Source organism: Phacochoerus africanus, chromosome 11 (genome assembly GCF_016906955.1).
Source record: "Phacochoerus africanus isolate WHEZ1 chromosome 11, ROS_Pafr_v1, whole genome shotgun sequence".
NCBI classification, from domain to species: Eukaryota; Metazoa; Chordata; class Mammalia; order Artiodactyla; family Suidae; genus Phacochoerus; species Phacochoerus africanus.
In genome coordinates, this window is record NC_062554.1 from 118,025,952 (window position 1) to 118,038,029 (window position 12,078).

General features: G+C 48.3%; 1 protein-coding gene across 1 annotated transcript in view; it reads right to left on the reverse strand.

Annotated features, from left to right (window-relative positions):
* The window catches only part of ASTN1 (astrotactin 1), a 316,035-nt gene that overhangs the window by 91,891 nt on the left and 212,066 nt on the right, over positions 1–12,078 (reverse strand). The window contains exons 10-11 of the mRNA XM_047753485.1: positions 8,482–8,619; positions 7,823–7,973 (exon numbers count right to left, since the gene is read on the reverse strand). Coding sequence (XP_047609441.1) covers positions 7,823–7,973; positions 8,482–8,619 — 289 coding nt within the window. The remainder of the gene's footprint in view (positions 1–7,822; positions 7,974–8,481; positions 8,620–12,078) is intronic.

Genomic DNA, 12,078 nt, shown 5'->3' on the forward strand with positions numbered 1-12,078 from the left:
TGTTCTCCATGACCATGTTGGGCTCCATTAACTACCCAAGAATGACAGCAAAGGGGTTAATCCAGGAAGAGATTCAGTCAGATCCCAGGGGAGCAGAAGGAGCTTGGTGAGCAGTAGGAACGCTCACAAGGCATGCATGCCAAGCCAGGCGGTATCTAACATTCACACATCTTGACCCGCACAGAATCCCATAAAGTAGCCAGAGGGATCATCCTCATTTTACATAAGAAGGAACTCAGGCACAGAGAGCTTAACCTTCCTAATGTCACACGGCGCATCAAGGAAGGACCACAGCTGGGACCCTGGCTGCCTGGCCAGGGAGTCCGTGACCTAACTGCTCATGGCTACCCCACAGCACAATAAAGCTCTCACACAACAGTCACTATTTACTGAACACCAGGAGCTGGGCACTCTGCTACGTGCTACGGCACACCCTGTATTATCTTTGTACGGCCAGGCCCAAGATGGCTGTCCTCTTGCTCTCTGTACATTCCCCACTTGACCAGTGCCTGCTTCACCTACACACCTGACTGACCTTCCTACATACGTGCCCCAGGCCCCAGCTAGAGACTGTTCTTATCAAAGGGAATGGTGAGGGGCGTGCCCCTCTGCTAGTTCCCTAGCAACCAATGAGCCAACCTGACGTCAACCCCCCATTACCCCCGACTCCTCCGAATGAAGACTGCCTCCAGGTCCTGCCCGCCACCTTCTGCACACAGTGAGGTGTCACTCCAGGACCTGGCTTCAGACATGTAAGCTCCCCCATCCGTTAAACCACTGATGTCTCTGTTGCTGACTCTGGGCTCTTTCTTCAGTCTTAAAGCTGGGTGAGTACAGGCCTTGCAGGCCTGTGGGGTACAGCCCAACAATCCTCACTCAATAGACCTGGATGCTATTAATGCAGCCAGAAATGCATGAACTTACTGCACTGGACTCCATCGCAAAGCCAATACGTATCTTTTGCCTTCCTGCTTCCTCTGTCGGTGCAACAGATCCTGTATGTTCGCATTACAGCTGATGGTTTCCAACAGGCTGGAAGGGGACAGATAACTTGCCCAGGGTCCAGTAGCTCCTATGGCACAGAGCTGGGGGACTGCTAGATCTGACCTGCTTTTAGTGACTGCTATAAACTTACTGTCAGCTAGCCAATACAGTCCTCTAAAAATAACCCAAACCAAAACAACAACAACAACAACAATAAAACCTTTTACAACTCAGTGGAACAGTATTAGACACCTCCCCTCCTTCCCTGCTGCCTGGCTCGCTCTTGCTCCTGGTTGCCAAGTCCCTTGGCCTAGTAACCTGGAGCTGTCACAGGTGTGCCTCTGAAAACCCACCTCTCCTCCTTCCATGCTTCCGACTGAAGATCACAGCAGGATGTGCACTGTTTGCTGACACTAATTCTGCAAGTTCCACAATGAATGCCCCCCACCCAATGAGCCTGGCCAGGCTCCCAGCTTGGTCCATCCCCTTTCTCCCCATGAAGGCAGCTGGAGTGCTGGAAGGTGACAGCATTTAAGACTTTCCAAGGGCTGCCTCATGCTGCGCAAACCCAGCTGTTCCACAGGATGGTAAACAAGCAAGCGAAGCAGCTGAGGATTGCACCCCCCATTTTGTTAACCACCCCCACCCATCCACTGCCTTGGCCACCCAGCTGTTAGGCCAGATGTGCCACCAGAAGGGAGCTGGCTTTGCCATGGTGAGGCTGCCCAGGCATGGATGTGGGTATTGAAACACAGAAGTTTGGTTGGAAGGAAATGGGCTGTGCTGGTTGCCAAGAGGTTTTTTTTTTCTTTTTTCTTTTTTTTTTTCCCTTTTATAAAGCTTGAGAGAAGCCATCAAATAGAGACAAAGCCGGTGCTCCTGTTATTCCCACCTCACGTGGTTTCAACTCTGATATCAGCTAGCTCTCCTAGTCACCAGCCAAGACTCCCCATCTTCTCAACCACTGGCTTTTTTTCAGAATGCCCCATCAGGCACCATGTTTGACAAAGATGTCACCAAATGAAAGCCAATGAGGCTTTGTTCCAGAATCCCCAAACCTGGCACATCCACATCTTGCCTGGCCCTGGTGCCTAGATAACCATTACTGTGCCAGACCGGACCACCTGATATTTACACTTTCTTAGGAGATTTGGAAAGGAGACAGAGTGAGCTGCCTTGTCCAAGTTGTACTTTTTTTTTCTCATAAGCAAAGCTAAAAATAATAACAGTGATCAGGAATAAAGTACTTCTATGTGCAGGACAATCTACATATATTATCTTCATTCCCAACCACACAATTAGACTTTTTCCCCTCATTTTATAGATGAATAAACTTAGACTTGGAAAGATTAAGGAGTTGCTAGTTTAAGGTCACAGAGGTGGAAGATGGCAGAATCAGAATTTGGGCCTAGTTTTATCTGACCCCAAAGTTCATGTGTGTCCTTTCCACCCTGCTATACAGCTTCTCAACTGTGAGAAAACCTGAATTTTTGGAATTGCTTGCTAACAAATAAAATCAACCTGTCAACAAAGTAAAGCAATCCTGCAGATTTGTTGTTTGCCTGATTGTCTTAAGCAACTCCTAGCGTACATTTTGGAATCAATTATGGATTTGTTGATTCAGCCAAATATTTTCTCTCTCCTTGTCTTAACACTCACACACACACACACACACACACACACACACACCCCATATTATGGGTGCATATATTTATAGGACAAAACACTGCAAACCATCCAGAGCAATGACCTTGAAGACAAGACAAGATCTTCAATCACTAAAAAAGATGCAATTATCTTTACTGCACTGTAACTTACTTAGGCTGCAGTTCAGAGTAAAACATTCTGGAAAGATTTCCAGAAAAAAAAAAAAAGCTGAAACCAAAAATAGCGTTTTCTTCTTAACCCCTGTTGAACCAGAACTCCCGTCCCCAAGGAGTCTAACCAATCAAATTTCCCATGGTGCAGATTGGCTTCTGTTTTTGTCTGAATGCTTCTTGGGCTGTCGCAGTCACGTTCGTTCTGAGCTCCTCAAAATCTGTACCTAAATACCCAGAAACTACAGCCTCTAAATCATGGCCTCTTCCTAAAAGTGTTTGTAGCCAGAGAGCAGTAGTCAGGAGAGAAATCCTGCCTCCAGGAGGAGCTTGTATTTTCCCCCTGCAGGTGCCGGCCATTCTCTTCTCCTAACTTGTGGACAATCCCTCCACTTGTTCCTGAAAAGAGAACTATTTGCTTAGGCTTGAGCCCCAAGGTCATCCATTAACCCCTCCTTGCAGAGGTGACATTTAGCAGTCCCAGGAAGAAAACTCCATTTATTATGGCAACCACCCTCCCCCATCAAGAGGATCTAATAAATGAGCTCATATTTCAGTGACCCTTAAAATACACAAGGTTAATCATCTTTCATGAGATGCTCATGGCTTCTTGACTTATTACTGGTCTAAAGCAGAATTTGCTAATGAGATTAAAATGATTTTCCCCATTCAACGCCTTTCCTTCACTGTCTTTCCCCTCTGTTTCTACCAATGATTTCTGGTTGATTAATTACTTAGGAGTCGAGTCAGATCTCACTCAGCCTGAGACACACACACCCCAGTTCCGGATTATGCAGTGGAAGCTCTGGTGGCAGATGAATATGACGGATGGACACATGAGTGTATTCAGGGCCCCTGGGAGAAGGGAAACAACTTTCTGCAGCTGAGCCTGCCTTACCTGGATGATTCATAAGACACGCAACCACAATTCCTACTCGAAATAGGTTCTTTTTAAACACATGGCAGTCTTATTCCTTTCACAAATAATGATTTCCCCGGCTGTTTGATGGGCTCTGACACGTAAGCCCAAGCCAGGCAGGACTTCTCCCAAGGGGGAAAAGTTTGATGGAATTAAATTTATATTTCCGCTTCCTGCCCCCATTTCTCTGAAGGCCTCTGAGGCATACCCGTCTGCTCACTGTCCTACAGAGAGAAAGAGAGACGGTCATCTATAATGGTCTGGGCACATCTGCGCTCCAGCAGAGGTGAAATGACATATTTTGTAGGAAACCATAACGGACAGCATGTGGACAGAAGGGCGGCAGGGTCGCTGGGTAATTCAAAGCTCATTAGAGCATAATGCTCTGGCAAGGAAGGTCATGTGTTCAATATATGAGAAAGCAGGCCACCCAACCTCTAGCCTTCCAAGGCCACAGCCGGCTCACCTGAGGATGGGCAGACATCTCACAAAGCAGAAGGCATTTTTGCAGGGGGTGGGGGGTGGGGGGCATCATCAGGATGAGTGTGAAGCTAAGGAAGAAGTATCAAGTGCACGGGCGTTCCATTTTTATCGTGTCTTTTATAGTTTTACAGTGTTGGAAATCATGTGCAAACTTTCCAGTGAAGTTCTGTATTAAACCTCCGTGGGTGGGCTTGATAAGAATGAAGATGCTCTGGTTAAAGATGGGAGAGAGGAGACTAGAATCTGACCCACCAAAGCCGCTCTAATCCCCACTGCCATCTCCCACTGATGGCCCCAAGGATGTCTGTAACGTGATCCCGGAACCTGTGACAAGAGGGGCTTTGCAGATCAAGTTAAGGCTTCTGAGATGGGGAGATCAGCCTGGCTTAACCAGATGAGCCCAATGTAATCACAGGAGTCTTTTTAAAAGATGGAGAGCAGCGCAGGAGAGTGAAGACGTGCTGCAGAAGGATGGTCAGGAACATGCAATGTGGCTGCCTATAAAGACGGAGGAGGGGCACACATGTGGGCAGCTTCTTGAAACTGGAAAAAGCCAGGAACAGATTCTTCCCTGGAGCCTCCGGGAAGGGAGGCAGCCCTGCTGACATGTCGATGTTAGCCCAGGGGCACCCAAGGATTCTCACCTGCTGAGCTGTAAGAGGATGAAATGGGTGTTGTTTCAAGCCCCCAAACCTGTGGTAATTTGTTAGAGCAGCGATGGGACACTAACACAGGGACTCTGCTGGATCCCCTGGAGCTCCACAGAACACAGAACCACACTCTTGTGCTGTGCTGGTAGGGACCGCTGCTCCCACCTTGGCACAGTGAGGACAATGGGCAGGAGGAAGACCCCTTGTTCACAGTGGGTGGCTGACCTCCGCTCCAGGAACCATCCCAAGATTTAAGGTTCAGCAACCCAGTTGCTGGAGGGTAGTCTGGTGTGGAATGGAGTGACGGAGGCTGGTCCAGGGCTGTACCTTTCATGGGTATTTGTATCCTGTCCCCAGAAACTATAAAAACGACAGGGCAATTAACTGGGTGGCAGTTAACCCTGTGGGAGTCCATGCGTAACAGAGAGACGTGCCCTGCCTGCCTAGAAAGAAGGAAGGTGGAGCAGCTGATATGCACCAAGCCTACCTGCCTGGCTTGAGTCCAGTTGGGAAAATAGAGCGTTGCATGCTGTCTCTTCCCACATCTCTGTCCCTGTCCTGGACATGCCGAGTGCCTCCTCTCCTTCTCCTTTCATGAGCCCGTGCCTTTCTGCTCAGCACACGGAGACCTGCTTATCAGGGTTGATGTGGAGAGGAGGGAGGTGGCCTGATTCTCCCCACGGCAAGTGGAGCAGCAATGCTCTTGTTCCTGGTCCGCCCCCAGATGACACGGGAGCCACACGGCTAACACACCCAGGCTTTGGGATGGTATTGATGCCCAGTGGAGTCAGATCAGGCTCAATATAAAATTTTTTCTCATAGGGTCACGGGATGACGATGTGGCAAGTCAGCGCTCAAGGCTCCGTTCCCCTGACTTGGGGATTCTGTGCTTCACAGCCAATGAGAAACATTCGATCAAATGGCCCTACCCTCTGCCTCCCTCTTCAGAGCCACATAGACCAGTGACTTCAAAGTCTTTTGCTAATGCCAAGCACTGGTGTAATTGGGTGGCTTTCTGCAGTGGCTCTGATTGCAAATGCAGCGGCCTTATTGCAAATGCATATTCATCGGCACTATTCCTGCGAGCTCCGTCTCACAGATCACAGTGTTAAAAGTACAAAAATACATCAGCACGGCTACATGCCAAGTAAAAGGGGCTAGGATCACCACCAGAAGGCAGCTGACAGGCAAACCCGAAGGGGCTCAAAAAAAGGGCTGGAGAAGTGGGAAGAGGTGGGGAGTGCAGCCCTGTGCAGGTGTGTGAATGTGGGAGCAGCTCAAACTCATGTGAGGGGGGCGGGAGGGATGGGCTGTGGAAGGAGGTCCACCGAGGTGTACACACCGTGTTTCCAGACTTCGAATGAGCCACCAGAGAAGAGTAAGGAATGAAAGGTTAAAGTCTGGATGAAGAAATGCAGGTTGAATATATAAAAAAAAAAAAGTGTCTCAACTGGGAAGTCCATTAGTCTGAAATTGTCTCCTGAGGACCTGGCCAGGAATCTCACTGCTTAAGACATCTAAGGTGGACTAGCACAGGGGAGGGGAGCACTGTGGGACGTCAACTTCCCTCCTGGCTGCCTTTGGAAGACAGGACTAAAGAGCACTTGGTGTTTTCTAAATGGTCTGCTCTGTTCTGCCCTCCCTTCCTTTTGATGGACCGGCCAGGTCTTTGGCCTCCCTGCCCCTCAGCCCTCTCTCTTTCCTTTTCCTTTTCTTCATTCTCTGTCCCTTCTCAGATGAAGCAGGCTCCTGTCAACTGCCGCCCACTCTGCGAAAGTCTGAGGAAGCCTGAGGGCTGAGAATCCCACTCTGGACCCAGGGACATATCCATCTTTGATGGAGAACAGCTCCCTGAACAGAGCAGGTGCTCAGAGACAGGGAAGTGGGGGGCGCGGAAGATGGAAAGATGGAACTGGCCCAGCATCCTCACAGCTTGCCCCTCCTCTGGGTCCCTTCACAAGAGCACAGCTGTCAGACGGGGAGGCCAGATGAAGCACCATATTCTCCCCAGAGCTCCCGGCTCTGCCTGGAAACACTGCATAACAACGTGTCTCAGGGAATCACCTCTTCCCTTCTTTATGCCAGCTTTGTGTACCACTTTCCTCGCTTTCTTCTCTGCTCTATTCCCTCTTTTCTCTGTGAGGACTGCATCCTTCTGCCCTTAAAAGAAGAGAAGGCTGAGAGCAGACAATAGGGGTGACAGGCATGAAAATGACCACTATAAAGGCACCAGCAGCTAAAGGCCTGCCCATGGGCTCCCGCACTGGTCCATCAATCTCATTTCCACGGCACAGGAGAGAGCTCAGTCTGCTCTGGCCCAGCCTTTCTAGTTCATAGCATCCCATTGTTTACACGGAGCCAAAGTCCATAAAGCTGATAAAGTGGAAAACCACCTTTGGCAAAGCGAGAGTTCATTGCCGTGGTCTCAAAGGGGACATATTTTTATTTTTTTTCTCTACCATTCCTGGCATAATTTACTTCTTTCATCATTCTGGCCTTAGGTGGGTTTCTTCTAAAGCTTCCTATTACAGTCAAGGTAATTTGAGTCTAGACAAAGGTAGGTTTTTTTCTAAAATTTCCGATTAAGTAAATACAGTCTGTTTCCTATTAGAGACACTATTATACTATTAAGCAATTAAATAGTTCTCAAATTGTTTGAGGGTATCCCTCACGAACTAGAGTACAAGACTGGCAAGGAAGAACTGTGCTATATAATTCATGACATTCTCTGTGGATAGTTAAGGTACATATACTAGGCAGTCCATAAATACTTCTGGATTAAATGCCTGGTGGTTATACCCTTATGTCTTCTAGAGAAAACTCATCATTTAGACTAGACGACAGTTAGGACAAGGGAGGAATCATTCTTGACCCTTCCTTTTACCCACAGTACGTGTTCATCTCTAGCTGCATCGTGTCATCCTGTGCCCCCTCTTCCTGAAATTACAAGCTTGATGGGGCAAACATACCACACAGCCAGTGGAGTCCAGTTTGCGATCTGAGATGCAACGGAAGTTCTTGCTGCAGCCCCCGTTATCCTTGCTGCAATCTCGTACTGGTCCAAAGGAATCTAAGAGAACCTCCAGGCTGTCGAAGGAGGACGAGGTCATCAGCTCCTCTCTGTTGGGAGAAACGGCAGGGGGTGGGAGGAGGCCAGTGGAGGCCAGGGGCAACGAGGGCCTCGCATTCCCCATTTCGCTCTGTCCAACCCCATCGTGTCTGCCTCTTAACAAACTTGAGGATCGGCCACACTCTGAGCCTTGAACTAACAAATTATAGACATTCTCCATCACTGGGAAATAAGCCAAGGCTGTAACGCCTGGTCGAAGAAGGAGTTCTAAACTCCGGTGGGGAAACAAACATTTTATTGCCCATCAGTCCTGAGGGGATGTGGGAAGTGCTTACAAACTAATTTTATGTCCACTCTTGGGGCACGAGCCTTGGGGTGTGCAATACTGACCCACATAGAGTAGATCCTGGCACTGTGTCCAGGGAATTTGAAGGCAGCCTGCCAACTTCTCCTTCCAGCTTGTCTTGATTCCTTTCCCAGTACCTTGGACCTTCGGGGAGTTTCCTACTCGGCCTCCCAAACCCCGCACAGGCCTTAGCGTGGGGAGGTTGCACTCACCTGACCTCCACGGCATCTTCCATCACTGTCATATCTGTCTTACACTTTGCTGATGGGTTGATGGCCAGTTCAGCTGGTGGAATCACAAAGCTCTTGCTGAGAGGCAACCACATGCCCTCGCCCAGGGTGTAGGTGAATCTGCAGAGACACCCAACACCAGCTGGTTAGGACTGGAGGGACAGGCACCCCACCTGAAGACCTGGCACTCTACCTTCACCTGCTCCCTTCTCCACCCTGGGAGTCCTGAGAAAGGAGACCTTACTGCCATCCTGTGGGTGAGACGATTGAGTCTGAGGGAGGCAGGGAGGCCGCCCCCAGCTCACACGTCTGGACAGTTGGAGAAGTGATTATGACATCCACTCACCAGCTGTTAAAAGTGTCTTTTTTTTAAATCCTAAGAAATCGAGTCCCAGTTTCCTTCAGATTTGAAGCTGGACTTCCCCTATCTGAAGTCAGATATAATTGGAAGTATTTTAATTGAAAAGACAAGCCAGTCTCCCATCATGTCCATCCATTGCGTTGCTCACCCACAGTGGTAGCGCTGGTTTCTCTCTGGGAGGAACCCTACCGAGGAAAAGAAAGAAGAAAAGCTCCCTTTTTCTGGCCTCTGTGTGATGGGAGCAGAAAGGATTGAAGCCAGGAGGCTCCCAGGAAGAGAGAAGAGGGTAAACCAGGCAGGCCCAGATGTATTCTCCACGTTTCGTGCCCACACCCCAGCGGATGGCGCTAGCCCTCAGGAGACAGGGAAGGGTTTTTTTTCCCCCTTATAACAAGGGCTAAAAAGGAATAAAGGAATCAATCAGCATTTCAAGGGAGAGCTTAAGGAAACCATGAGAGATTATTTGTTTATTTATTCATTCATTTTATTTCAAAGGCATTCAAATGCTCTGTGTTCACAGTCAAAAATAGTCTTTGGGATAAAAGCCAGTGTGGGTGGGATAGCTGGAGACTGTGGTGTCTGAGTCCCCTTCCCACTCAATGTGGAGGGAGGAACAATGGAGGGATGCGTGCAATTAAACAGAACTCCGCATCGGTCCCATTAGCATGCTGGTCACAGAGCAGCATTTCAGAATCCTGCTCCTTTCTCTCCCCTAACCCACACGCTCCCCTCTCCACTCCCTGGGAAGCCTGAGATGCTAGGAAACCAGACTGATGACATGATCTTTTATGAGAAATGTTGTCCTCTCCAGGACATGGGCCACAGAGAATCCTCACCGACCAAGGCTCATGAGATAGCAACCAAATCTCGTGATTTTTCTCTGCTCCTGGACAGACCTGGAGGGTAGAGGGGCTGAAAGAAGAGAAAGCAGGTGCCTAGGACTGGGGAGACTGCCCCTCCATTTCCACCCTCACTCGTGGTCCCCTGCTTCTCAGACCTGGGGGGCAAACCCCTGAAGCAGCACTGAATATAGAGATGCCTTTTGCTCTGTAGGAGGCACTCAACTCTCTCCAGCCCCAGGAGCAGAAGGCGATAGGTGGGGTCTGCACAGGTGAGGGAAGCCCATTCCCAGAGGGACAGAAGAGGACACCCAGGACCCCACTGTTCTGTGACACAGCTGGTGAACCAGTTCACACACACACACACACACACACACACACACACACACACACACACTAGTCATCTGGCAGGGCCAGGTGATTGCCCCCAGGTGCCTGCATCCTGGGACTTAAGGATGAGCGTAGGTTGAAAGCAACAACTCTTAAGTATTTAAGTAATGTAAATACTTAAATACTTAATGTAAATACTTAAATGAATACTTACTGTTCATAGTAGACAGTCCTTTCATTATTATTATTGTTATTATTCCTCTAGATTCCATGGGTCAGGAATTTGGACAGCACATGGCAAAGATGGCTTGTTTCTGCTCCACAGTATCTGGGGCATCAGGTGGAATGATTCAAAGACTGGGGTGACTTAACAGCTGGGAGCTAGGATCACCTGAGCCTTTGTTCACTCATGTACCCAGAGCCAGGGCTAGGGCGACTCAAAGACCAGGACCACGGGCCGGCGGGTCTACACATCCTCAACATGGTTTGAATTCCTACATTAGGGCATTCTGAGAGTAGTCAGACTCCTTTTGTGGTGGCTCGGGGCTTCCAGAGCAAAGCATAATGGACATTCTTAAGATAAGAACGATTCTAACAAGCAGGCCGGGGTGGGGGACACACCCCTCCCATAGAATACATTGTTTCAGAGAGGACAGTTACAAATTTGAATGGTACCCCGGAAGAGGCAGTTTATTTGGACATAGAGGGGGGTTTTTGTTTCCTATTATGGTTTTAAAATGGCAAGTTTTGCATGGATGCAAAGCAACAAATCTGTGACCTATAGCTTACAATTTTTTATAACAGATATTGGGAGAGACAGTTGGCAGTTCTGTCTGGCCTGTTTCTTGGGGGAGAGAGAGATCCATGTCCAACCATCTCACCGGCTTCCCTCCTCCTCGGAATGCAGCAGTATTTCAAAAGGAAACGTAACCCACATCTTTTCCCAACTGACACCCTTTGAAGGCACCGCAGACTCACAGAATGAAGTCCGTATCTCCAAGATACGGAGGTGTCACTCTTCAGCTTCTTTCAGCAACCCCCCTTCAAACTGTGTGTTCCTACAATGTGATCTGACTGTAGTCCCTAAAGTTGCCCTCATTTTCTTACTCTTTTCCTTTGCTCTTAAAATTCCTTCTTTCTGAGTTTTCTTTCTTTTCTCTTGTGCTAGAATGCCACTCATTTTGTGAGTCACCTCTTCCTAAAAGCCCTACAGGGTCTTTGAGCTCTTCGGCTGTGTTAGGGACTCTCTGTGCACACTCTTGCCCTGTCACCCTGATCTGTACCCATCTTCTCATGTTCCATTGCCACTCATAAGAATGGGCTCTCTGGCATGGCAGAGGACAGTTTTTTGTCATCTTTGTAACCCTACTGCCCAACATAATTTCTGACCCAAGAAGGTCACTCAATAAATATTTATTGACTGAGCAACAAGGAGATTTAGTTATGTTCTTTAGTTTGAATAGGCCACTAGGGGATATAATCTCAATTTTCCCATGTAAGGCTAGAAGGGGTGGTGAAAATCATTCTTCAATTAAAATGGGATTTGGGTTAATCTCTGGGTTTGAAGAAATTTAATGGTCAAAGTGGATCTGGGTTTAATAGGATGAAGAACATCCTAAGTACACAGCAGCTTCAGGAACATGACGCTATTCCAAGTTAACAAGAAAACTGAGAAATCATCACTCTCCAGTAGGGTCAAGACGAAGCCTTGTAAGTGAAGCAAAGTTACGTGTTGCCTGGTGGCCTAGTGGTTAAGGATTTGGCATTGGCACTGCTATGACACAGGTTCAATCCTTGGCCCAGGAACTTCCATATGCCATGGATACAGCCAAAAAAAAAAAAAAAAAAAAAAAAAAGAAGCAAAGTCAAGTGTGAGTAGGTGAGTAGAGATCAACATTTTTTCTTTTCTTTTTTTTCTTTAGGGACGCACCCACAGCATATGGAGGTTCCCAGGCTAGGGGCTGAATCAGAGCCACAGCTGCCGGCCTACACCATGCCAAGCAATACGGGATCCAAGCTGTATCTTCGACCTACATCATAGCTCACAGC